Source organism: Electrona antarctica, assembly GCF_951216825.1.
Source record: "Electrona antarctica genome assembly, chromosome: 19".
Lineage (NCBI taxonomy): Eukaryota > Metazoa > Chordata > Actinopteri > Myctophiformes > Myctophidae > Electrona > Electrona antarctica.
The window spans coordinates 3,790,896-3,817,034 of NC_136800.1; the positions used below are offsets into that span (position 1 = coordinate 3,790,896).

The 26,139-nt window shown below is 41.3% G+C and overlaps 1 protein-coding gene across 50 annotated transcripts in view; it reads right to left on the minus strand.

Annotated features, from left to right (window-relative positions):
* Window positions 1-9,155: 9,155 nt before the first annotated feature.
* obscnb (obscurin, cytoskeletal calmodulin and titin-interacting RhoGEF b) overlaps window positions 9,156-26,139 on the minus strand; it is a 123,979-nt gene continuing 106,995 nt past the window's right edge. For 35 of the 50 annotated variants that reach the window (XM_079530096.1, XM_079530081.1, XM_079530091.1 and 32 more), the window contains 13 exons: window positions 25,794-25,964; window positions 25,097-25,256; window positions 24,157-24,273; window positions 23,583-23,747; window positions 22,061-22,219; window positions 19,511-19,688; window positions 19,169-19,282; window positions 18,249-18,416; window positions 17,441-17,543; window positions 15,765-15,894; window positions 15,091-15,181; window positions 14,895-14,937; window positions 9,157-11,959 (listed from right to left, as the gene is read on the minus strand). In XM_079530096.1, the coding sequence (XP_079386222.1) occupies window positions 10,846-11,959; window positions 14,895-14,937; window positions 15,091-15,181; window positions 15,765-15,894; window positions 17,441-17,543; window positions 18,249-18,416; window positions 19,169-19,282; window positions 19,511-19,688; window positions 22,061-22,219; window positions 23,583-23,747; window positions 24,157-24,273; window positions 25,097-25,256; window positions 25,794-25,964 (2,713 nt within the window). In that variant the 3' untranslated portion in view covers window positions 9,157-10,845. Of the gene's footprint in view, window positions 11,960-14,894; window positions 14,938-15,090; window positions 15,182-15,764; window positions 15,895-17,440; window positions 17,544-18,248; window positions 18,417-19,168; window positions 19,283-19,510; window positions 19,689-22,060; window positions 22,220-23,582; window positions 23,748-24,156; window positions 24,274-25,096; window positions 25,257-25,793; window positions 25,965-26,139 lie in introns of all 50 variants that reach the window. The other 15 variants (XM_079530115.1, XM_079530114.1, XM_079530112.1 and 12 more) reach the window with 3 other exon arrangements.

Below are 26,139 nucleotides of genomic sequence, written 5' to 3' on the forward strand. Positions count from 1 at the left end.
CATGCTACTAGTCCTACATACTTACACCTAGAATCCCCATTCAAACCTATTTAGGTTCATCTTACGGTGGACATGTTTGCCTGAAAAGGAATCTTTGAAATGTTTCATCGTTTTAGAAATATAGTGCTTTAAATTTGAGAAATTTATAATGGCATAGTGGCACGTCAAAAAATCACTTTCACCTAGAAACTCCATTCACACGTTTTATAATTCAGCTTACTGTGGAGACACATGCTGGAACGTTTTACTTTGAAATGTTTTGTAGTTTCTGAGTTATTTAAGTTAAACGCCCAATGCATTCCCAATGGCAATAGCACAAACTTTGGCATGCTACTAGTCCTACATACTTACACCTAGAAACCCCATTCAAACCTATTTAGGTTCATCTTACGGTGGACATGTTTGCCTGAAAAGGAATCTTTGAAATGTTTCATCGTTTTAGAAATATAGTGCTTTCAAATTTGAGACATTTACAATGGGGCTCAATGGCAGATATTGGCACGTCAAAAAAGCACTTTCACCTAGAAACTCCATTCACACTTTTTATAATTCAGCTTTCTGTGGAAACACATGCTGGGACATTTTACTTTGAAATGTTTTGTAGTTTCTGAGTTATTTAAGTTAAACGCCCAATGCATTCCCAATGGCAATAGCACAAACTTTGGCATGCTACTAGTCCTACATACTTACACCTAGAAACCCCATTCAAACCTATTTAGGTTCATCTTACGGTGGACATGTTTGCCTGGAAAGGAATCTTTGAAATGTTTCATCGTTTTAGAAATATAGTGCTTTCAAATTTGAGACATTTACAATGGGGCTCAATGGCAGATATTGGCACGTCAAAAAAGCACTTTCACCTAGAAACTCCATTCACACTTTTTATAATTCAGCTTTCTGTGGAAACACATGCTGGGACTTTTTACTTTGAAATGTTTTGTAGTTTCTGAGTTATTTAAGTTAAACGCCCAATGCATTCCCAATGGCAATAGCACAAACTTTGGCATGCTACTAGTCCTACATACTTACACCTAGAAACCCCATTCAAACCTATTTAGGTTCATCTTACGGTGGACATGTTTGCCTGAAAAGGAATCTTTGAAATGTTTCATCGTTTTAGAAATATAGTGCTTTCAAATTTGAGACATTTACAATGGGGCTCAATGGCAGATATTGGCACGTCAAAAAATCACTTTCACCTAGAAACTCCATTCACACTTTTTATAATTCAGCTTTCTGTGGAAACACATGCTGGGACTTTTTACTTTGAAATGTTTTGTAGTTTCTGAGTTATTTAAGTTAAACGCCCAATGCATTCCCAATGGCAATAGCACAAACTTTGGCATGCTACTAGTCCTACATACTTACACCTAGAAACCCCATTCAAACCTATTTAGGTTCATCTTACGGTGGACATGTTTGCCTGAAAAGGAATCTTTGAAATGTTTCATCATTTTTGGAAATATAGTGCTTTCAAATTTGAGACATTTACAATGGGGCTCAATGGCAGATATTGGCACGTCAAAAAAGCACTTTCACCTAGAAACTCCATTCACACTTTTTATAATTCAGCTTTCTGTGGAAACACATGCTGGGACTTTTTACTTTGAAATGTTTTGTAGTTTCTGAGTTATTTAAGTTAAACGCCCAATGCATTCCCAATGGCAATAGCACAAACTTTGGCATGCTACTAGTCCTACATACTTACACCTAGAAACCCCATTCAAACCTTTTTAGGTTCATCTTACGGTGGACATGTTTGCCTGAAAAGGAATCTTTGAAATGTTTCATCGTTTTAGAAATATAGTGCTTTCAAATTTGAGACATTTACAATGGGGCTCAATGGCAGATATTGGCACGTCAAAAAAGCACTTTCACCTAGAAACTCCATTCACACTTTTTATAATTCAGCTTTCTGTGGAAACACATGCTGGAACTTTTTACTTTGAAATGTTTTGTAGTTTCTGAGTTATTTAACTTAAACGCCCAATGCATTCCCAATGGCAATAGCACAAACTTTGGCATGCTACTAGTCCTACATACTTACACCTAGAAACCCCATTCAAACCTATTTAGGGTCATCTTAGGGTGGACATGTTTGCCTGAAAAGGAATCTTTGAAATGTTTCATAGTTTTAGAAATATAGTGCTTTTAAATTTGAGAAATTCAGAATGGGGGTCAATGGCAGATTTTGGCAAGTAAAGATTTGAGTGGGGTTTGAACCCACAATCTCCAGATCATGCAGCCAGTGTGCTACTTGCTACCTGCCACAACACAGTCTGCTGTTCCCTTTGAGTACAACATTGATACAAAAATAAAATACAAAAAATAAAATAACAGGAGATTTGTCTATTGTTTCTTTTGCTGTTGTTTATCTCTAGACGTTTGAATGTTTATGAACCACAATGGAAACAAGTCTCTGGCTCTTCTGTCATTATCTATTCGGCCTTTTAAGAACAGCATGCACAGTGGCTCACTGGGTACAGAGCCTGCCTGGGAATCAGGAGGCTGCAGGTTCAAGTCCTGGCTCTGACATAGTGTCCCAAAATCATGAAAATATGACAAAATATATTATGCCGTCCCAAACCATGGACTATAGTATGTCGTTTTTTCATGATTTTCATCTTTTTTTCAAATCCTCTAAAATCATGAAAAACGACATGCTATAGTATTTCGTCCGAAACCATGAACTATAGTATGTCGTTTTTTCATGATTTTCATCTTTTTTTCAAATAGTCCAAAATCACGAAAAACGACATGCTATAGTATGCCGTCCGAAAATAATTATAACTTTGGCATGCTACTAGTCCTACATACTTACACCTAGAATCCCCATTCAAACCTATTTAGGTTCATCTTACGGTGGACATGTTTGCCTGAAAAGGAATCTTTGAAATGTTTCATAGTTTGAGAAATATAGTGCTTTAAATGTGAGAAATTTATAATGGCATAGTGGCACGTAAAAAAATCACTTTCACCTAGAAACTCCATTCACACGTTTTATAATTCAGCTTACTGTGGAGACACATGCTGGAACTTTTTACTTTGAAATGTTTTGTAGTTTCTGAGTTTTTTAAGTTAAACGCCCAATGCATTCCCAATGGCAATAGCACAAACTTTGGCATGCTACTAGTCCTACATACTTACACCTAGAAACTCCATTCAAACCTATTTAGGTTCATCTTACGGTGGACATGTTTGCCTGAAAAGGAATCTTTGAAATGTTTCATCGTTTTAGAAATATAGTGCTTTCAAATTTGAGACATTTACAATGGGGCTCAATGGCAGATATTGGCACGTCAAAAAAGCACTTTCACCTAGAAACTCCATTCACACTTTTTATAATTCAGCTTTCTGTGGAAACACATGCTGGAACTTTTTACTTTGAAATGTTTTGTAGTTTCTGAGTTATTTAACTTAAATGCCCAATGCATTCCCAATGGCAATAGCACAAACTTTGGCATGGTACTAGTCCTACATACTTACACCTAGAAACCCCATTCAAACCTATTTAGGGTCATCTTAGGGTGGACATGTTTGCCTGAAAAGGAATCTTTGAAATGTTTCATAGTTTTAGAAATATAGTGCTTTTAAATTTGAGAAATTCAGAATGGGGGTCAATGGCAGATTTTGGCAAGTAAAGATTTGAGTGGGGTTTGAACCCACAATCTCCAGATCATACAGCCAGTGTGCTAAGTCACTGATCTACTTGCTACCTGCCACAACACAGTCTGCTGTTCCCTTTCAGTACAACATTGATACAAAAATAAAATACAAAAAATAAAATAACAGGAGATTTGTCTATTGTTTCTTTTGCTGTTGTTTATCTCTAGACGTTTGAATGTTTATGAACCACAATGGAAACAAGTCTCTGGCTCTTCTGTCATTATCTATTCGGCCTTTTAAGAACAGCATGCACAGTGGCTCACTGGGTACAGAGCCAGCCTGGGATTCAGGAGGCTGCAGGTTCAAGTCCTGGCTCTGATATAGCGTCCCAAAATCATGAAAATATGACAAAATATATTATGCCGACCCAAACCATGGACTATAGTATGTCGTTTTTTCATGATTTTCACATTTTTTTCAAATAGTCCAAAATCACGAAAAACGACATGCTATAGTATGCCGTCCGAAACCATGAACTATAGTATGTCGTTTTTTCATGATTTTCATCTTTTTTTCAAATAGTCCAAAATCACGACATGCTTATAGTATGCCGTCCGAAAATAATTATAACTTTGGCATGCTACTAGTCCTACATACTTACACATAGAATCCCCATTCAAACCTATTTAGGTTCATCTTACGGTGGACATGTTTGCCTGAAAAGGAATCTTTGAAATGTTTCATAGTTTTAGAAATATAGTGCTTTAAATTTGAGAAATTTATAATGGCATAGTGGCACGTCAAAAAATCACTTTCACCTAGAAACTCCATTCACACGTTTTATAATTCAGCTTACTGTGGAGACACATGCTGGAACTTTTTACTTTGAAATGTTTTGTAGTTTCTGAGTTATTTAAGTTAAACGCCCAATGCATTCCCAATGGCAATAGCACAAACTTTGGCATGCTACTAGTCCTACATACTTACACCTAAAAACCTCATTCAAACCTATTTAGGTTCATCTTACGGTGGACATGTTTGCCTGAAAAGGAATCTTTGAAATGTTTCATCGTTTTAGAAATATAGTGCTTTCAAATTTGAGACATTTACAATGGGGCTCAATGGCAGATATTGGCACGTCAAAAAAGCACTTTCACCTAGAAACTCCATTCACACTTTTTATAATTCAGCTTTCTGTGGAGACACATGCTGGAACTTTTTACTTTGAAATGTTTTGTAGTTTCTGAGTTATTTAACTTAAACGCCCAATGCATTCCCAATGGCAATAGCACAAACTTTGGCATGCTACTAGTCCTACATACTTACACCTAGAAACCCCATTCAAACCTATTTAGGTTCATCTTACGGTGGACATGTTTGCCTGAAAAGGAACCTTTGAAATGTTTCATCGTTTTAGAAATATAGTGCTTTTAAATTTGAGAAATTCAGAATGGGGGTCAATGGCACATTTTGGCAAGTAAAGATTTGAGTGGGGTTTGAACCCACAATGGCCAGATCATGCAGCCAGTGTGCTAAGTCACTGATCTACTTGCTACCTGCCACAACACAGTCTACTGTTCCCTTTGAGTACAACATTGATACAAAAATAAAATACAAAAAATAAAATAACAGGAGATTTGTCTATTGTTTCTTTTGCTGTTGTTTATCTCTAGGCTCTACTGTCATTATCTATTCTGCCTTTTAAGAACAGCATGCACAGTAGCTCACTGGGTACAGAGCCTGCCTGGGAATCAGGAGGCTGCAGGTTCAAGTCCTGGCTCTGACATATTGTCCCGAAAATATGACAAAATATATTATGCCGTCCCAAACCATGGACTATAGTATGTCGTTTTTTAATGATTTTCATATTTTTTTCAAATAGTCCAAAATCACGAAAAACGACATGCTATAGTATTCCGTCCGAAAAAAATTATAACTTTGGCATGCTACTAGTCCTATACTTACACCTAGAATCCCCATTCAAACCTATTTAGGTTCATCTTACGGTGGACATGTTTGCCTGAAAAGGAATCTTTGAAATGTTTCATAGTTTTAGAAATATAGTGATTTAAATGTGAGAAATGTATAATGGCAGATAGTGGCACGTCAAAAAATCACTTTCAACTAGAAACTCCATTCACACGTTTTATAATTCAGCTTACTGTGGAGACACATGCTGGAACCTTTTACTTTGAAATGTTTTGTAGTTTCTGAGTTATTTAACTTAAACGCCCAATGCATTCTCAATGGCAATAGCACAAACGTTGGCATGCTACTAGTCCTACATACTTACTCCTAGAAACCCCATTCAAACCTATTTAGGTTCATCTTACGGTGGACATGTTTGCCTGAAAAGGAATCTTTGAAATGTTTCATAGTTTTAGAAATATAGTGCTTTCAAATTTGAGAAATTTATAATGAGGCTCAATGGCAGATAGTGGCACGTCAAAAAATCACTTTCACCTAGAAACTCCATTCACACTATTTATAATTCAGCTTACTGTGGAGACACATGCTGGAACTTTTTACTTTGAAATGTTTTGTAGTTTCTGAGTTATTTAACTTAAACGCCCAATGCATTCTCAATGGCAATAGCACAAACTTTGGCATGCTACTAGTCCTACATACTTACACCTAGAAACCCCATTCAAACGTATTTAGGTTCATCTTACGGTGGACATGTTTGCCTGAAAAGGAATCTTTGAAATGTTTCATAGTTTTAGAAATATAGTGCTTTTAAATTTGAGAAATTCAGAATGGGGGTCAATGGTAGATTTTGGCAAGTAAAGATTTGAGTGGGGTTTGAACCCACAATCTCCAGATCTTGCAGCCAGTGTGCTAAGTCACTGATCTACTTGCTACCTGCCACAATGCAGTCTGCTGTTCCCTTTGAGTACAACATTGATACAAAAATAAAATACAAAAAATAAAATAACAGGAGATTTGTCTATTGTTTCTTTTGCTGTTGTTTATCTCTAGACGTTCGAATGTTTATGAACCACAATGGAAACAAGTCGCTGGCTCTTCTGTCATTATCTATTCGGCCTTTTAAGAACGAATACGAGACGGCTCGCCCCTTTTCCAACTCGCCCCAAGCGGCGAAGATCGGTCGCCCCAACGGGAAGATCGGTCGCCCCAAAGCCCGGAGAAGTTGCCCCCAAAAGTCCGGAGAAGTCGCCCCAAAAGTCCGGACAAGTCGCCCCGTAACCGTTGTATTTTCGAGGTAACAGCAGAGAGAGAGAGAGATTTTTACCTGTGCTTTTAAACAGAGAGAGAGAGAGAGAGAGATTTTTACATGTAGCTGTTATGTCTCACTGACAGCTGTTTGATTGTGCTGCACTCGTTGCATATTCCTGTGTTGCCTTTGTGATGATTGGGGGGGATTATGAAATGAAATGAAATGAAATGAAATCTATATTTACCCAGGGTATCTGGGCTAAGCTCAAGAACTTGTTTCCAGCCAGGCCCTGCTCATAGAACACATTTCATCGTAGTGGTTGATGCCTTGTTCAAGGGCATTTCAGCGGTGGTAATTTTAACGTGTTGGACGGCTGATTCGAACTGGGAACCTTCCGGTATCTAGACCGCGCCGCTATCCGTTCGGCCACCGCTGCCACTGGGATCGACTATTAGAAAGCTGGGACATTGTAACGGTACTTTTTATTCACCCTAACTAGCCTGCACAGGACAACCGTTTTGTGTCCACTGTTATGATTTTATCTTCAGGGGTGGAGACAAACTGTATTATTATTATTATATAGACACCTTCAGAAAACACCTTCCTCAGTTCAAATAACTACATAGTTATGGGTTTCAGACATGCTACGTCTGTATGAATATTGTTAAGGTATTGTATACTGTCTAATGTCTATATACAAATCTATATGAATCTGTATGAATATTGTTTATGGTATTGTATACTGTCTAATGTCTATATACAAATCTATACCATGTGAACATGCTCTATAGTAGTTCCCAAAGTGGGGTCCAGGGAGGCAGAGACCCCCAGGGGTCCCTGAGCGAGTTCCGGGGGGTCCCCAGCTAAATTATGGTTTGGAACCAAATGGACCCTTATTGGTCTGTAACTCTGAGAGCGTACAAATGGTTCCATTTGACAGACTATAGTCTGTCTTTTTTCATGATTAAAATAAATGAAAATCATGAAAAAACGACATGCTATAGTTCATGGTTTTGGAAGACATAAACCATTAACTCTGGGACCCCACATTTTTTATTGTAAAATCAATGTTAATTTTAACTCTGAGTGTACAAATGTGGTTCCCAATAGCACAAACTATTGTAATATTACTATTATTATCTATTTACAATATCTTTTACTAGATTACACTGATAGATAAGATTTCTATTCATTGCAATGATAGATATCTATAATGAAGGTTATAGATCTGTTTAACCTCGATTCACAGAGCCCATTCAGGTTAAAAAAGACACATTTCAGTAAATTTGCAGTTCATTAATTTTATTCAGATTCAATGCTTGAGTAACATGTCTTTCCAAGAACTAAACATGTACAGTACAGCCAAATAAAATCAAATAAAACCTATCATCAGTGCTTGAAACTGAAATTATTACATAGTTATTCATGTAATTCAATAAGACATGTCAAAAACAACCAAGAAAAAAACAAAACATCTTTGAAAAGCAATCACATTTTTTAAAGCTAGCAAAATACAGTATAAGTTAGTAAATGCTATTAACTCAAGTACTCAGACCAAATATAACTTTGTATCAACTGTGTATAACTTCAAACAAATGTTTCATTGCATAATTGAATAAGATCTTTAATGGATACTAACATCAGCTTTTCAAAAAGCTAATAAATGTCATGCGGTCACAAATATATCTTCCATTTCTGATTATTTGAAGGCGAGTTTCTTGGACATTGCACTGAACTAAAAGACATTAAAATGTCTAAGAAATAACATGTCAATTGTAACATTTTCAGTGCAAAGTGAGCTGGAGTAAAATTATTTTCCTTGCATGCACACCGATTGATGAAATAAATTGTACATTGCAGGCTCTGTTGTGAAATAGATCTAGCATGTACATTATGTAGAAATGTAAATATCAACTCTGAGCAGCTTGTAGGTGCCCATCAGTGGATAAGCAACATTATACCACAGGTCGTTTCGAGGAAGCAATCTGATTGGTTGAAACAGCCTTCTAGCCGTGGGTTAAACCAGCACCATTCACCACCTAATCAAAACAAAGAATTCAGCTGCTCTGTTCTCCCAGAGCGCTAGCAAACTCGGTGGCTAGGCTAGCAAGTTTCTTGGGACATTTGTGGTCGTAGTGACTACATCTGTCATTAAAAAATATATATTTTTCAGCGATTCTCTTAGTTTTAAGGGTAACTGTGGTATAATTGCAATATTACACGAGAGGGTGTGGGTTAACGTGATTATTGCCACTTCAGTGATGCGGTAAGGAAGGAACGAGACGAGTCGTCTCGTTCCTTCCTTACCGCATCACTGAAGTGGCAATAATCACGTTAACCCACACCCTCTCGTGTAATATTGCTTAAATCAGAGCTGTAGTGAAACGCCACTGGACAACATAATTTAAGTCAGTGGTTCCCAAACTTTTTTCATGTCAAGGACCCCCAAATTGACACTAATGAGCCCACATACCCCCATTTGAAAATACATGCCAGGGACCCCTATAAGAGAAGATTTTTACGGCTCTAGCAGTGATTCTCAAACAGTTTAATTTCAAGGACCCCCCCAGTTTGACCTGAATTAGGCGACAGAGGTGTCATGGTGTAGGCGTAAATGGGGATTTAATGGCATTTCTATCTCTGGGACCCCAATTTATATTGTAAACTCAATGTTAATTTAACTCTGAGAGTGTACAAATGGAACCTTCCATTTGTACACTCTCAGAGTTACAGACCCATAAGGGTACATTTGGTTCCTAACTATCATTTAGCTGGGGACCCCCTGGAACTCCCTCAAGGAGCCCTGGGGGTCCCCGGACCCCACTTTGGGAACCACTGATTTAAGTAAGTATTTTATTATTTTAAAAAAAACATATTTTAATAGTTCAACTAGCCGGTCTACATCAACACGTTGTGAGCTTGTAGATTGGCTACTTTAACTATTCAACAATGTTTTTCAAAATAGTAAAAAAAAAAATTACGGGATAAGGGGTTTAGCATGAACGAATATAGAGACCTAAATGTCCTTTTATTGAACTTCCTCACACCAGTCAAATGCATCACAATATAACTGTAACAACCAGCTGATGTTCTTGGGTTTGCAGAAGTTAGTGTTTGTGTTCTACGTATTTCCATGTGTACAGTACATGCTGAACAGGTAGGAGTACAGTATAGTGAGGTGCTGGCCTGGTACTGGCAGGACGATTCAAATAGGAAAGTATATATACTTACTGCACACTCATTGTAGCTCCATTAAGATTATTTCAATGACCAATGTCTTCTTGAAACACATTCATAAAGACGGCTTGTCAAAACATTAGTAATAATTAGCTACATTTAGTGCAATATTCTCATCCATTTGGCTTTGCACAGTTCACTAAATTGGAAAACAACACTTCAATAGAACCTGGACATGAACACGATGACGTTTCAGGTTTCAACTGTTCTCAACTCATGAGGTGTAGGCGTATACCACGATTTAAAGTGGCTTTGAAGCTTTTACTGTATTTCATAGACAAGACATGGGACACTGTTTTTGCTGTCAAACCAAAATATTTGAAATTCAGAGCATCTGTCAAAATGGGCAGTGAAACAGTCAAATTGCAGTCTCACATAATGGTGTCCTCCTTCCAACAGTAAATAATACATTGTAATTATACATACGTGGTAGGCTGGGTTCCAGCCTGCTTCGCTGCACTCCGTCAATTTGTTTTGTCACTCGCCACAACGGAACGCCGCGAAGCAGGCTGGAACCCAGGCTACATATGTGGTACAGTATTCGTAACAGGGCAACATACACCTGAATACTGCTTAGAGAGTGACTTCTATTTCAGAAAAAAACTTTATATTTTTGGGGTTTTTGTCTGTCCTGCCACATTGTCGGAGGAAACGGACTCATGTCATGGGCCTATCACGGTTTCTGATGCGTTACTTCAAAATGGAATGATCTGCCATAACATTACGGTTAGAATATGCTTTGTAACATTTAAGTATAAATGTTCCCATTTAAGACTAAAAGGGTTATGTACCAAATCATTATTGCCTTGGGCTTATTCGAAAAGCTATTCGTTATTGTGCCGATTCTTGCTTATCTGAAGAGTGACAGGGCTGCCCACCGACGTGTAGCCATATGTGTGGGTTGACACCTTGGTTTTGTAGCTTTGCTGTCCACCTTCCACTCTCTGCACCTCTGAACAATATGAAGGCTTGACCTCCAGCTTGGCATGGCTCACTTGGATGGGGACGTCTCTCTCTCTCCTGGACGGGGATCCAGCGCCAGCCTGAGGCACAGCGGATGAGAAGAGGCTGCCGGAGAAATGCTCCCTGAAGCGGGCGAAGAGGCCGGGCCTCTGCCTGGGGAGCGACGCTGTGGGGCGCCCGACGTTGAGCAGCACCGGTTGGCCGACGCTGGAGCCGCCGATCTCCCTCTGGAGCACGGCGATCTCGCAGGGCTTCTCCGCAGGGGCGTCGGAACACCCGTAGGTCTCGCCTTCCCGGGGAACGTAATCTTCCAAGTCCTCCAGGGTCAGAACGTGGCTGCCCCGCGTCAGGATCTGGGGCTCCGGCTGTGCGAGTTGGCCGTTTTCGAGGTCTTCTTCGCCGTCCGACTCCAGGACGACGGTCGCGCCGTCGTCCAGGTCGACGTCGTCGTCGGCCCCTCCGTCCGGGGTCAAGGCAGAGGACACCTCGTAGGCCTCTCCGCCGATTCCGGATTCCTGATGGTTCCCTTGGTCTCCCCAGGCGGCCAGCGACTGGCCGCTCACGTCTCCCTGCTCCACCAGCTTGTTGTTGGAGTTGTTGGCGTTGGGGTTCTCGGGGTGAGGCCTTCTGGGCCTGACGCCGGACGAGGTGGTGGACCTCTCCGAGCCCGCGGGAGAGACGCCTCTCCTCCTGGACAGCCTTGGGGAGCGGTTCACCTTGTACTCGATGATCTCCTCCACCTCCACCCACCGCTGCTTCATGCACTCCATCGGCCTGGCCTCGGCACCGCCGCCGCCACCCTGAGCCTGGGTGACGTACAGGGTAGGGATGGTGGTCTTCCTGGAGGCAGGGGGCGGCCTCCTCTGCCTGCTGGCCCCCGCGGTGGCGGGCTCTGGGGTGGAGGTCTCCGAGCGGTACGGGGACTTGTGCCTCCTCATGCGCTGGTTCTTCACCACCGTGGTTATGGTCTCCTCACTGGACCAGAGAGAGAGAGAGAGAGAGAGAGAGAGAGAGAGATGAGGGAGATGATGGGATTATATAGGAGCTATTAGAGGTGGTAATCGTTAGGGTTATGAAGAGCTTAATTATGCAGTGGTGGGAAAAAGTAAAGTAAAGTATCAATATTGCAATATTATAGAAATACTCCGTTTAAGTAAGAAGTCCAGATTTCAAAATGTAACCGAGTAAAAATATTGGCCTCAAAATGTACTTAAAGTACCAAAATTAAAAGTACTCATTATGCAGAATGTCTCATTTAAAATCTTCAACTGTTTAACAATCTTAAATAGCCAAAATGTATATAGGGCTGAAGCGGTTAATGTATGCTTTGGAATAATAATCACAATCTACAAAGTAACTAGTAACAAATAAATGTAGTGGAGTAAAAGTACAATATATGGATCCAAAATGTAGTGAAGTAGAAGTGAAAGTATTAGAAATACTCAAGTGGTTGTCTCAAAGTTCTAGAACAAACATGGGCCACTGGCGGCCCGGGGGCCTTCACTTAATGCGGCCCTCAGGTTAATATCAGAATACTGATATATTATCGATTTCAGCTGTTACAATTCCAAACATGCAAACATGACTCGCTGTAATTACATTAGTCTATAAATTAGGGGCTTACTGACTAGCATTACAATTGTATTGTCTTTTTCATGTCCAATGAATTTGTATTTAGTTCATAAAGTTAGCATAAATAATTAAAGGCATTTGAAATTAAATACAAATTTAACTCTTCAGCATACCAATTCAAGAATAGCAAAAATCTATTCGGGATTTCAATTCAAATATAGCAAAAAATAGCTGATCTACAAGCTCAAAAGAGTCAAAACGTGTCACAGTATTACGCTTTTTGAGCTTGTAGATCGGCTTTTTTTTGCTAAGACAGAACTATGCAATGCCAGTGTGGCCCTCTGGAGTGAGTGGGGAAATATAATGGCCCTCTCCATCGTCAAAGTTGCCCACCCCTGTTCTAGAGCACACCGGGCTTATCTCACAGTACTCGGCACACCGCTTGGAGAACGCCTGGGTTCAAAGTAAGACAATTGGAAAATGGGGTCTTTCTCCGATTACAGCAGGCGAGTTCCTGCCACACAACAGCAATGGTATAATGTACACCGACATTGGATCAAGGTTCAAAGTAGGGATGTGAAATCGGGGCCGATCACCGCATTTTCAAATGATCGGAATCGGATCGGGAGCCAAAAAAACGTGATCGGGACATCCTTAGTATCAATATTATATCCATATCATGATATTAGAAGATATTAGTGATTTTTAATATTGTACTACCGTATTGTGATATGGCATAAACGTGTTCTATAAAATATAAATATCGATGATCAAAACCAAATTATCTGAATCTTATCGGGAGCAAAAAAACGTGATCGTCATACGTAGTTCAAAGTCAAGGTTAACGTTATTTTCATTCAAAGTGCACAGCTGAACAAAATTACATTGCTTCCATAGCGCGCCACCGAGTGGCGCGCTATGAGCTTGTAGGTCTGCTATTTTTGAAAAATCGTGAAAATAAAATGTATTTATTTTTTTCTTTTGAAAATAATTTGGGGACCCCCTAAAATAATTTGCCGACCCCCCGAGGGGTCGCGACCCACGGGTTGAGAACCCCTGGTCTATATAGTAACTGTACCTCATAACACAGCATTTAAGACTAAAGTACTATGAAGTATGCAGCAGCATGGAGACAAAGGCCTACCCTTTCATCTTGTTCGTGCTGTGGAGCCCTTCACACTGAGGGTTCACATTCTACATGAGCATGCACACTGCACATGGGGCCACGGGGAAAGAGACACACACACACACTGCAAATTGCCACCTGGAACCATACTAATGTGTGTTGCCTGTAAGGCTGAGCTCACACCTTTAATGCAATTCTCGTGCTCGTTGGATGCATGTTGTGTAGTGTCATGGCCGCCCAATGTATTTCCAATGGAGGTCACATGGTTTGACACAACATTGTGTTGTGTGAGGGGGAGGGGCGTTTCGACTGCGCCCCTCCCCCTCACACAACACAATGTTGTGACAAAGACCTTTAATGCATTGCTGCATGCTTGCTGTATGAATGCTGTGAGTGTCATGGCCGCCCCAATGCATTTCCAATGGAAGCCACATGGTTTGAGGACTACATTTTGGACTACAAGCTGTTGTATGGCTTTCAGCTGTGTTTTTCGACTGCTCCCCTCCCCCTCACACAACACAGGTGTTGTGTCAGACCATGTGACTCCCATTGGAAATGCATTGGGGCAAGCTGTGTCACACCCTTTGTATACAGCAAGCATAAAGCAATCTGCAGCGACCGTGTGAGTGAGGCCTAATTCAGTCCATGTTGTGTGATAGCAAAAGTTCCCTGAGGCCAAAGCATACTCTGCACTGCTTCACTGGTACACACCATTATGGTGTATACTGTACAGAAGTGTAAATTCATATACGATATTCAGGTGTCTGTGAAACTTGTCTTGACGTCAACAAGCCAGTTCACGACAATATATGAAGCTGCTTCCTGGCTACGTACTGTACATACGCATGTCTCACTGTAACCTCGGAAACCCATGCGTTTTAGTCTCCACTGTGGTTATGGTAGAGTTAGTTGAACCCATTTTGGGCGGGAACCCCTGTTGGTGTTAGCATTGTGTTATGCTTTAGCTATTGAAAAATAGCAGATCTACAAGCTCATAGCGCGCCACCGAGTGGCGCGCTACGAGCTTGTAGGTCTGCTATTTTTGAAAAATCGAAGAACGACTGACATAGAAACATAGCTTTTTCAGAAAACTGTCAGGATGTAGAAATAGACATTTTTAGAATCTGATCTCAGGTCAAAATGGGTTAAAAGACGGTACGATTTCAAACCAGACACCCTTCATGCACATACAGTGGTCCTGCCAACACTTACATGATGATGGTTTTCTTTGGCAATTTAGTCTCCTGCTCAGTGACTATGGGAAAAGCAGAACGAATGAGATTCAAACGGACAAAGCGAGGATGAGCGGCATAAAGCATAAATAAGAACGATGAAAGTCTTCTGTGCCGAGCTTTGTGTCTGTAAGTTGCCATTGTTGCATGAATAAGAAAAAGCAGAGCTCTCCTACCTTCAATGGTGATGGCCTGGTCTCTGGAGCGAGCCACGGTGGGGTGGACGAGGTCGGCAGCACATTTAGCACTGCCCAGACGATTAGACAACTGGAAAGAGGCAGAGAATGTATTTTTAGGTTGACGAGTACAGCTGGGTGTTATTTTGTCTGAGTGATGTTAGACTGTCTGTGCTAATTATACCGCATGTAGTTGTTGGTTCTCGACAGCAATTCGAATAGAAACAGAAACGATTAAAGTACACAGTAAAAAAAATGGTCTGTTTACCCACTTGTAACTAGGAGAGCGTAAACAATGGAAGAAAACCTTATATTTTTTGAAACAATGCAATACTGCCTCATCGAAGTTGGTATTGTGTGACTTTATATATTGTCAATTACTTGCATGAGAGGGGGAGAGGTGGTGGTGGAGTTAGCTGCTTTAGCAGACAGTTTGGGTTCCAATGGTTCAGAGCAGAGGTGCCTCTGTTCCCTCAGCCCTATGTTCCCATAATCCCTAACCTTTATTTTTTTATCCAAATTAGGCCCTATGTTCCCTCAGCCCTATGTCCCTTACATTTGTTCCAGTTTGTATGCTCTCAGTTACCTTAACACTGATTATTTACTGTGTGTGTGTGTGTGTGTGTGTGTGTGTGTGTGTGTGTGTGTGTGTGTAGAGTGTACTGTAGACCAACCTCACACTCGTAGTGTCCAAGGTCTCTCTCTGTCAAACCCTTGATTATCAGGACCAGGACTCCACTGCGGGTCTCACTGTAGGTCTGGTATTTCTCCTGGTCTGTCAGCAGCCTGCCCTCCTTAAACCACCTTGGCCACAAAAATACACAACAACAAGACGTTTCACATGGTCTTAAAATAAACCTAAAAAGTGCCCTTCTGGGCACAGGTCTCCACCAGGAGGATAGGACTGTGTGAGATGTTTGGCAAAATGTTTAGGAGTAATATAAACATGTTTGCCTTTGATGGCAATTGGATGACTTGAGGCATTTTGTTCCAAAAATGTGTTTTGCAAAAATCAACCTGTTGGTGGCGCTATAACAGGCCAATGTGAAAAGGGTGGGATATATTCCTCAGCCTAGTAAGAAAATGTGTGAAAGATTTCACGTAAATTGCATGCTGCGTTCATGATTTGAGGCTTTTGTTCAAAACGGGGCAATCTTGCAAACTGTGAAAGCCAATTATAGCCAATTAGGATGGAATATGAAATATCGGACAGATCCGACTTGAGCACATGACCATAGAGATACTGTGTAACGATTTGTGAGATTTTTGGACAGAATCTGGAGGAGTAATATAAAAAAATGTGTTTTACAAAAGTCGGCCTCCTGGTGGCGCTATAAAAGGCAGATGCGGAAAATGCAGGTCAAAGGTTTGTCCTTGGCCTCTAGGGAGTGTGCATGCAACGTTTCACGCAGATCGGTGCAGTTTTAGGTAAAAAAATTGAAAAGCTGCCTCATGGTGGCGCTATAACAGGCCGTTCTGGAAAATGCGGGGCAGAGGTTCATCGTTGGCATCCAGGGAGTGTGTGTGCAAAGTTTGGCATCGACCAGGTTAACGGTGCCGGAGATTAGCTGGTAACAGACGGACGGAAGGACGGACGGACAGACACACACACACACACACGGACGGACACACACACACACGGACGGAGTGCAAAACATACTCTCTCCCCATGCCTTCGGCCTGGTGGAGACAACAAAAATGCCCAAAGCTGTATTTGAATACATCTCTGCTGTCGGGGAGAAACCAACTAAAGTTCATTTTTCAAGAAATGAAGAAAGCCATATATTTTTTTAAACAATGCCTCATCAAAGTTGGTATTGTGACTTTATATATTGTCAATTACGTGCATGAGAGGTGGTGGTGGTGGAGTTAGCTGCTTTAGCGGACAGTTTGAGAGGGGGAGAGGTGTTGAGAGGTGGTGGTGGAGTTAACTGCTTTAGCGGACAGTTTGAGAGGGGGAGAGGTGTTGAGAGGTGGTGGTGGAGTTAACTGCTTTAGCAGACAGTTTGAGGGTCCAATGGTTCAAAGGATTTGTCCGAAGCACCTTTTAATACTTTTCATTGGTTCAATATTATTTTAACCAACACACAGGTGTAAAGGGTGTTAAATAGCATTGAATTATGGAAACAAAAATTTAACAAATGGAGTTAGGTGGGGGGTGGGGACATCTAACATCTAAATGACCAATTAATTTGGTTATTCTGTAAGGGAACAGTTCTAACAAATATAGTTTTTACATAATATTCAAAAATGTGTCCCAAATATATTTTCAGGCAATTTCTTCACTACTTTCAAACAAAACACGTATTACTATCCCAGAGCAGACAAGGTGGTGATGCTTGCTACGTACCTGATCTTGGGAGTGGGGGCACTCTGTATGATGCAGGTGAACTGGGCATCCTCGCCAGCAACAAAGGTGGCGTTCCTCAGCTTGTTCACAAAGCGAGGAGGCACTACAAGGAACATCTCACAAGTCAATATACAGTACAGTACATCCCAAGGGAGGATTTGTGGTGCAAAATCAGTTGGCATTCAATTATTGCAAATCACTAAATGATAGCTTAACATGATTATTATTATTATTACATTGGAGTTCCATATGGAGTTCAATTTGACTGCAGGGGGGACTTTGCAATGAGGCTGATTACCCGCCATGATTTCATACACAATACATCCCCATTGGGATACTGAAGCATTCCTTTCTTGAACTGGTGCATAAAACATTGTATCCCATTAACAAAAACCCAGGTGTGGTTGCAGATAAGCAAACAATGTTTATTCAGTACACCTAAACTGAGATATTTGCAATTTTGCAAATATATATATATATATAAAAAATCACACCCGTGTGAACTGAGTGGTGTAAGGTATTATATAGCCTGATCAGCTCTGATCTGACGTAATGAAATCACACCTGGATGTGATTTCACAACTGGCTTTTTTTGTGCAGAGAAAATGACCATGGTTGCTACGGTCATCCAGTTCACCCGGGTGTGATTTAATTACGTCAGAAATTATTTTGAACATAGCAACCATGCTCATTTTTTTCTGCACACAAAAGCCAGTTGTAAGAGTGGTTTACACCACTCAAAAAAAGGCTGTATCCAGAATACTGCGTGCACATGTAAACATATTCACCGACGTTTCCCGTGACCTACCCTGAACAGTGATCTTTCCCAGAGTGCTGGCGTTGCCCGCCGTGCTCGTGGCAAAGCACATGTACTGTCCAGAGTCGTCCGCCGTCATGTTATCCAGGATCAGTGTGCAGGAACCGTCAGGGTCCTCAATGATAATGTGGTGAGGGTCTGCCTCCACTGTACGCCCATCTGGAAGTAAGCATCTATGATGAGACACTGTGGCTGTACGCTTAAATGCAAGGTTTACAGCCACGCTTTACCAGGACTATTTGTCTCTGATACTCGTATGTAGCACATTCCGTATGCAGCTTCATTGGGTCTTCAGATGCCTGAAGGTCTTTATAAAACCACAGGGTTACAGCAGTTCGAGGATATTACAAATTGTAGTCCTCTCACAAGCAACAGTTAATAAGTTAAAAATACGCGCCACTATCTTTCCCTAGACTAATGAGTGACCTCTAGGGAAACCTTTCTAATAGGCTAATTCCGCCGTAGTCTGAAAACCCACCTTTTCAGACTCCATCATGGCCCGTAGCACTTGCCCTAGCCCCTTAGATAGCACTTTACATAGACTTAGATAGCATTTTATACAGACTTATAGCATGTTACGTAGACAGCACTAGAATTGCATTTTATGTAGTCATAGCACTTTATAGTATATGAATAGTATAGTATAGTATGTATAGTTTATATGTATAGTTTCATTATATAGATATATATATGTTCTTAGCTTACGCATGTTTCATGATAACTACTATGTATGTGATGTATTGCCATGTTTTTTTTTTCTTGCTTAATGTAAATCGCTCTGGATTAAGAGCGTCTGCTAAATGCCTAAATTGTAATTGTAGACATGCTTTAGTATGCTGCTTAAAAGAGCTCAGATTGGTTGTGAGTTTGGCACTGGTTTCGAGGCAGTCCCACTGTGTGTGTGTCCTTACCTTTGTACCAGGTGATCACAGGCTTGGGTATCCCTGTGGCCTTGCATGCCAGCTTAACGGTCTGTCCCAGCTCGGCAATGCAGTCTGCCAGGATTTCCGTAAAGTCAGGAGGACCTGGATAAATCGAAGCGCCGCAAATGATCAATAACATTTCCACACTTGAGGTGTGGAATAATAATCCTCAAGTATACATTGGCAGATAAAGGGGGGAGAGAGAGAGAGAGAGAGAGAGAGAGAGTGTGTGTGAGTGTGTGAGTGAGTGAGTGAGTGAGTGAGTGAGTGAGTGAGTGAGTGAGTGAGTGAGTGAGTGAGTGAGTGAGTGTGTGTGTGTGAGAGACTCACTCCATGCGGGCATGCTATAGCGCTGCTGCAGCTCTCTGAACTCTCTCAACCAGGAGTTCTTAATGATGGCCGTTCGGGCCTGCAAGGTGTATTTCCTCACAGAGTCCTCTCTCTCGTGCCAGATCTCGAAGGCACGGTCGTCACCCTCCACGGTCTCATTCACGTCAATGTTGTTCAGCTGCAGCAGGATGGACAATACAACAAACACACACATGATACTGACCATGAAACGGACATACTGACCATGATACTGACCATGATACTGACATGATACTGACCATGATACTGACATGATAGTGACCATGATACTGACATGATACTGTCATGATACTGTCATGATACTGACCATGATACTGACCATGATACTGTCATGATACTGACCATGATACTGACCATGATACTGACATGATACTGACCATGATACTGACCATGATACTGACCATGATACTGACATGATACTGACATGATACTGACATGATACTGACATGATACTGACCATGATACTGACATGATACTGTCATGATACTGTCATGATACTGACCATGATACTGACATGATACTGACCATGATACTGACCATGATACTGACCATGATACTGACATGATACTGACATGATACTGACATGATACTGACCATGATACTGCCATGATACTGGTCATGATACTGACCATGATACTGACCATGATACTGACATGATACTGACCATGATACTGACATGATACTGACCATGATACTGACATGATACTGACCATGATACTGACATGATACTGACATGATACTGACCATGAAACGGACATACTGACCATGATACTGTCATGATACTGACCATGATACTGACCATGATAGTGACCATGATACTGACCATGATACTGACATGATACTGACCATGATACTGACCATGATACCGTCATGGTACTGACCATGACACTGACATGACATTGACCATGCTGACACTGCCCATGATACTGACCATGACATGACATTGACCATGACACTGACCTGGTACAAACAAATCCAGGTAGCAATATGAGCAATGCTATGATACATATGTATAATTACCACCAGTGGTAGCTGAGGTACTTTATTTGTGTATTTCCATTGTATTTACTTCTACATCTCAGGTGCAAATATTGTACTCTTTACTCTACTACAATTATTTGACATATTTTGTGACTTACTAGTTAATTGTTTAAAATGTAAATAACCATTACAAAACATATATTAAAAACACTTAAGCCCTACTTTATACTTCGGCTATTCTAAAATAGCCGATCTACATGGTCACGGTGCATCGCAATGTGACACGTTGTGAGCTTGTAGATCACATAGCCCTGTGTGTCACAGTGTCGCTGTTACCTTCATCATGTTCTTGAACACATAGCCCTGTGTGTCACAGTGTCACTGTTACCTTCATCATGTTCTTGAACACATAGCCCTGTGTGTCACAGTGTCACTGTTACCTTCATCATGTTCTTGAACACATAGCCCTGTGTGTCACAGTGTCACTGTTACCTTCATCATGTTCTTGAACACATAGCCCTGTGTGTCACAGTGTCGCTGTTACCTTCATCATGTTCTTGAACACATAGCCCTGTGTGTCACAGTGTCGCTGTTACCTTCATCATGTTCTTGAACACATAGCCCTGTGTGTCAGTGTCGCTGTTACCTTCATCATGTTCTTGAACACATAGCCATGTGTGTCACAGTGTCGCTGTTACCTTCATCATGTTCTTGAACACATAGCCCTGTGTGTCACAGTGTCACTGTTACCTTCATCATGTTCTTGAACACATAGCCCTGTGTGTCACAGTGTCACTGTTACCTTCATCATGTTCTTGAACACATAGCCATGTGTGTCACAGTGTCACTGTTACCTTCATCATGTTCTTGAACACATAGCCCTGTGTGTCACAGTGTCGCTGTTACCTTCATCATGTTCTTGAACACATAGCCCTGTGTGTCACAGTGTCACTGTTACCTTCATCATGTTCTTGAACACATAGCCCTGTGTGTCACAGTGTCGCTGTTACCTTCATCATGTTCTTGAACACATAGCCCTGTGTGTCACAGTGTCGCTGTTACCTTCATCATGTTCTTGAACACATAGCCCTGTGTGTCACAGTGTCGCTGTTACCTTCATCATGTTCTTGAACACATAGCCATGTGTGTCACAGTGTCGCTGTTACCTTCATCATGTTCTTGAACACATAGCCCTGTGTGTCACAGTGTCACTGTTACCTTCATCATGTTCTTGAACACATAGCCCTGTGTGTCACAGTGTCACTGTTACCTTCATCATGTTCTTGAACACATAGCCATGTGTGTCACAGTGTCACTGTTACCTTCATCATGTTCTTGAACACATAGCCCTGTGTGTCACAGTGTCGCTGTTACCTTCATCATGTTCTTGAACACATAGCCCTGTGTGTCACAGTGTCACTGTTACCTTCATCATGTTCTTGAACACATAGCCCTGTGTGTCACAGTGTCACTGTTACCTTCATCATGTTCTTGAACACATAGCCCTGTGTGTCACAGTGTCGCTGTTACCTTCATCATGTTCTTGAACACATAGCCCTGTGTGTCACTGTTGCTGTCTCTCTTGGGTTTACAGATGATGCAGTAGTTTTTGAAGAGGAAGACGTGGCGATGGTGACCTCTAGTGGACGACCTAATGCCCGGCGCCCCCTCCCACACTTGGAATGGTCCCTGGTGATAAGACAACACAGATTCTGTTCAGTTCAGTAGTAGCAGAAGATAAATACACAAATAAATAAATAATGTTTTCTTTTTAAAAGTCATCGTATTGTTTCATGTCGGTTTATGTTGCTCCTTTTGTTGTTTTTTAAACCACATTAAGTCTAGCACCCCTTATTCCGGGGGCGAAGATGTGACGAAACTATTTGGTGTAGAAGGAAAAATCACACCCGTGTGAAGTGAGTTGTGTAGGACAAAAATAGCCGATTTGCTCGTCTACATATGACGGGAATTCTCCATTCATTGTCAATGGGAATTTAATGTTTGTGTAAGACGAGAATCTACACCAGGGTTCCCCAATAGGCGGCCCGCGGGCCATTTGCGGCCCGCCCCCTGGCGGCCCGCGGAAGAATTTCAACAACAAAAAGATATAAATGGCATTAAATGGGGGTCAGTAGCCTATGCATGTCAAACTGGGCATCCTTTTCAAATGGGGTCCTGCCCTGAAAATGAATTTTCAGGGCAAGACCTCGACCTCACGCGTGCGGACTCAGCCCCCAGCCTGGTACCCTAGTCAAAATATGGCCCTCGAGGAAAATTAATTGGGGAACCCTGATCTACACTATAGCTGAATACAGGAAGGGCTAGCGCCCCTCAAAAAAGGAGGGGGCCTAGTATAGGCCCATGGGGGACACCGGTCAACAATGTACATAGGGTTTACGTTTTTAGTTTAGTTTATTTCGGACCTTTCACATTAACAATACATTATACAAGACATGCACTCGAGTGGCCCGAAAAGGTGTAGGCTGACGCTAAAAGCTTATAATTGCCTACCCTATTGGTTTCCAGAATCAAATGTTAAAACAAATTAATAGAGCTAACAAAACTGTCAAACAGTTTGTTCATACGTTTGCTAATTCAAATAAGAAAATGTCAAAATAATAATAACGATAACAATAAATATATAATAATAGAAAAGAAGAGTAACAGAAAACACAAGCCTCATACATTATTAATAGTTGTCATTTGTCAATACGGTTCGTTGCAGCGTGGCACTATGGAAGTATTGCCATCAAGCTGCACCACACTAGCTACACCACTAGGTGGAGAATCGACAAATGGTCAGTTTGCACATTAAGTTTGTGTATGGAAGTGTATAAGTGGTTAACCCCTTTTGGGCGGGAACCCCTTTTGGTGTTTTAACTAAGCATTATGTTATACTTTAGCTATTGAAAAATAGCAGATCTACAAGCTCATAGCGCGCCACTGAGTGGCGCTCTACGAGCTTGTAGGTCTGCTATTTTCTTTTTTAAATCGATAAACAAAAACATCACCATCACCATAATTTGACAATGCCTGGATATGTGGGTCGCACCTGTCTGATAGGCTCTCCAAGCACTTCCAGGGTGGCAGGATAGTTCTCAATCAGGGAGACGTGGTGGGTGTTATCTGAACGCTGGTGAAGTGATGACACCATGGCGTAGGCCTCCTCCAACAGGCAGCAGTTCTGACCGTTCCTCGCCTTGTTCCTGATCATCTCCTGAAGTCGGTGACGGGTGGGTGAGGTGGGAGAGATCAGTAGAAAAATGTGTTATTCTTGTACATGTACTAGGGCATTCACTTCTAGTCATTTTTACTAGTTGACTAGTTGCCTAGTTTAGGTTTAACTACCTATTATGTAAAAAATTAAATAAATTTAAAAAAGAAAGTTTTTTTTTTTTTTTTTGGAAATAAGTATTTGTACATGGTGACTATAACTATAATCTACCTGATCTTGAGACCTACAAAATCGGGAAAAATAAAAAAATAAAAAAATTCACTTTTTTTTTTTTCTTATCAACTAGTCAACTAGTACCAACAAGGTCGACTAGTGGATTTACTAGTCGACTAGTAAACTAGTCGACTAGTTGCTTAATGCCCTAGCATGTACAGTATCAAAAATGTGTTACCTTGAGAACGGCCTTGTACTTCTGAATTCTCTCCACTGGTCTTTGGATATATCCATTGATGCTGAGCACAGCAGGGTCTGTGAGATCTGCACTGGCCTGCACCTTCTCAGTGTACTCCTGATGGGGAGAATATGCTTGAATTCAGACAATGGTGGTAACATCATGCTATGACCTGTTGCAGGCCTTGACATTCACTTTTTGAGTCACTTGTCCTTTGGACAAGTACATTTCCCATTCACTTGTCCGGGGCACAAAAGTCACTTGTCCGGAGCACGAGCACACACAAATACAATTTAAATCAACTAACTGTAAGTTGGTTAGTGTGGGGTAATTGATCACACCACCTTTTCTAAAAGGAAGTTTTGATATGTTCAGTCGTGCACTCATTCCGGGCCCCTCGCCGTAGAGAATGTTGTCCACGTGCAGCTCGTGGAAAAGTGGAGATATTTTTACAAAATACAACACTTTTTCTGCCAGAACTTTGAAATGGATATGAAACTAGTCTCCGGTTCGGTTTTCCTGAAGCGTTATGGCGGACAACAATATTGGAAAGGTGATGATTAGGAAAGCTGAGCAAAAAAAGTACTGCCGAAGCAGACAAGCCTCAGCACTCCAGGTTAGAATAAAATCCTTCACGGTGCAAGGCTCGAAGATACAGGATGAAATCAAGACAACGCTGAGGGAGGCCAAGAAGGCGGAAACGAGTACGTTGTCCACTCTCGTCAGAGATAAATAAATGCATGTGAAAAGGACATTTTGAGTGCTGGCATTTTCTTGATTATTAGGAAAGCCAGACAATAATGTCAGACAATACAGTTTTCCGGAAAGATTTATTAGTTGTTCCGGACAACAGGACAAGCCTTGATGTCAAGCCCTGCTGTTGTGTACAATAATGTAACAACGTTATGAGAGTCCAAACGTGAGGAGAGCAGTCTTATACCTTGAAGAAACGATGGATAGACTTCTCGCTGACAGACGACTCCGCCTGACTCTGACCTACGAGATACTGGAGGTACTTCTCAAAGCCCTCCTTGTTCCTCAGGAAGCGCATGGCGATATCATCATCTGTGTCGCACTCCTTCAGCTTGGGGAGCAAGAGCCTACAGGAAACGGTAGCACAGTACATTGTTACATACAAGTATTTATCCAATTTAAATTGACCTGTTTAATGAACAGGATAAATACTTTCCTAAAATACTGTATTGAACATGCATTTCGTTTCCGTCGGGAGGAAACCACCTAACTCCATTTTTGAGGTTTTAGATTTTTCTTTTTACATAAATCAGTGCTATTGAACAAAAATGAACCAATGGAAAGTAGTAAAAAAACGCTTTGGACAAAACCTCTTAACTCCATTGGACCCTCAAACTGTCTGCTAAAGCAACTAACTCCACCACCTCCCCCCCTACCTCTCATGCAAGTAATTGACAATATATAAAGTCACAACACCAACTTTGATGAGGCAGTATTGCTTCGTTTACAAAATATAAGGTTTGCCTAATTTCCTGAAAAATGTACATTTCTCATTTTGGAGTTAGGTGGTTTCTTCCCGACAGCAGAGATTTGCTGATTAGAATGTCAGAACATGTAACAAGCAGGCAGCTGGTGAGGTGGGGTGGTGCCAACTGCCAACTCACTCGCTATGGAAGGCTTTGATGTCACGAATGTTCCGGAATATGGCCTCCTTCTGGCTTGCGACATCAGCGGGAGTGTCAGGAGCCGCCACGTCGTTCAGGTGGTGGGTGGTGACGAAATCCAACTCTTTGATGAACTCCGCTTCAGTAGTGATCAACTCCTGAATCATCTGACTGGAGACACGAGAGAGGAGATGCATCGAGCATGGTGGTTATGCCTACGCCTGCTGTCACCATACTCATTATTTTCCATAATCGTTTTCCATGTTGAAACATTTTCAAACATTTAAAAAGATAGATCAGAAATATCAGATCTTCAACTTCACAACGCATCGTGATGCAGCACATT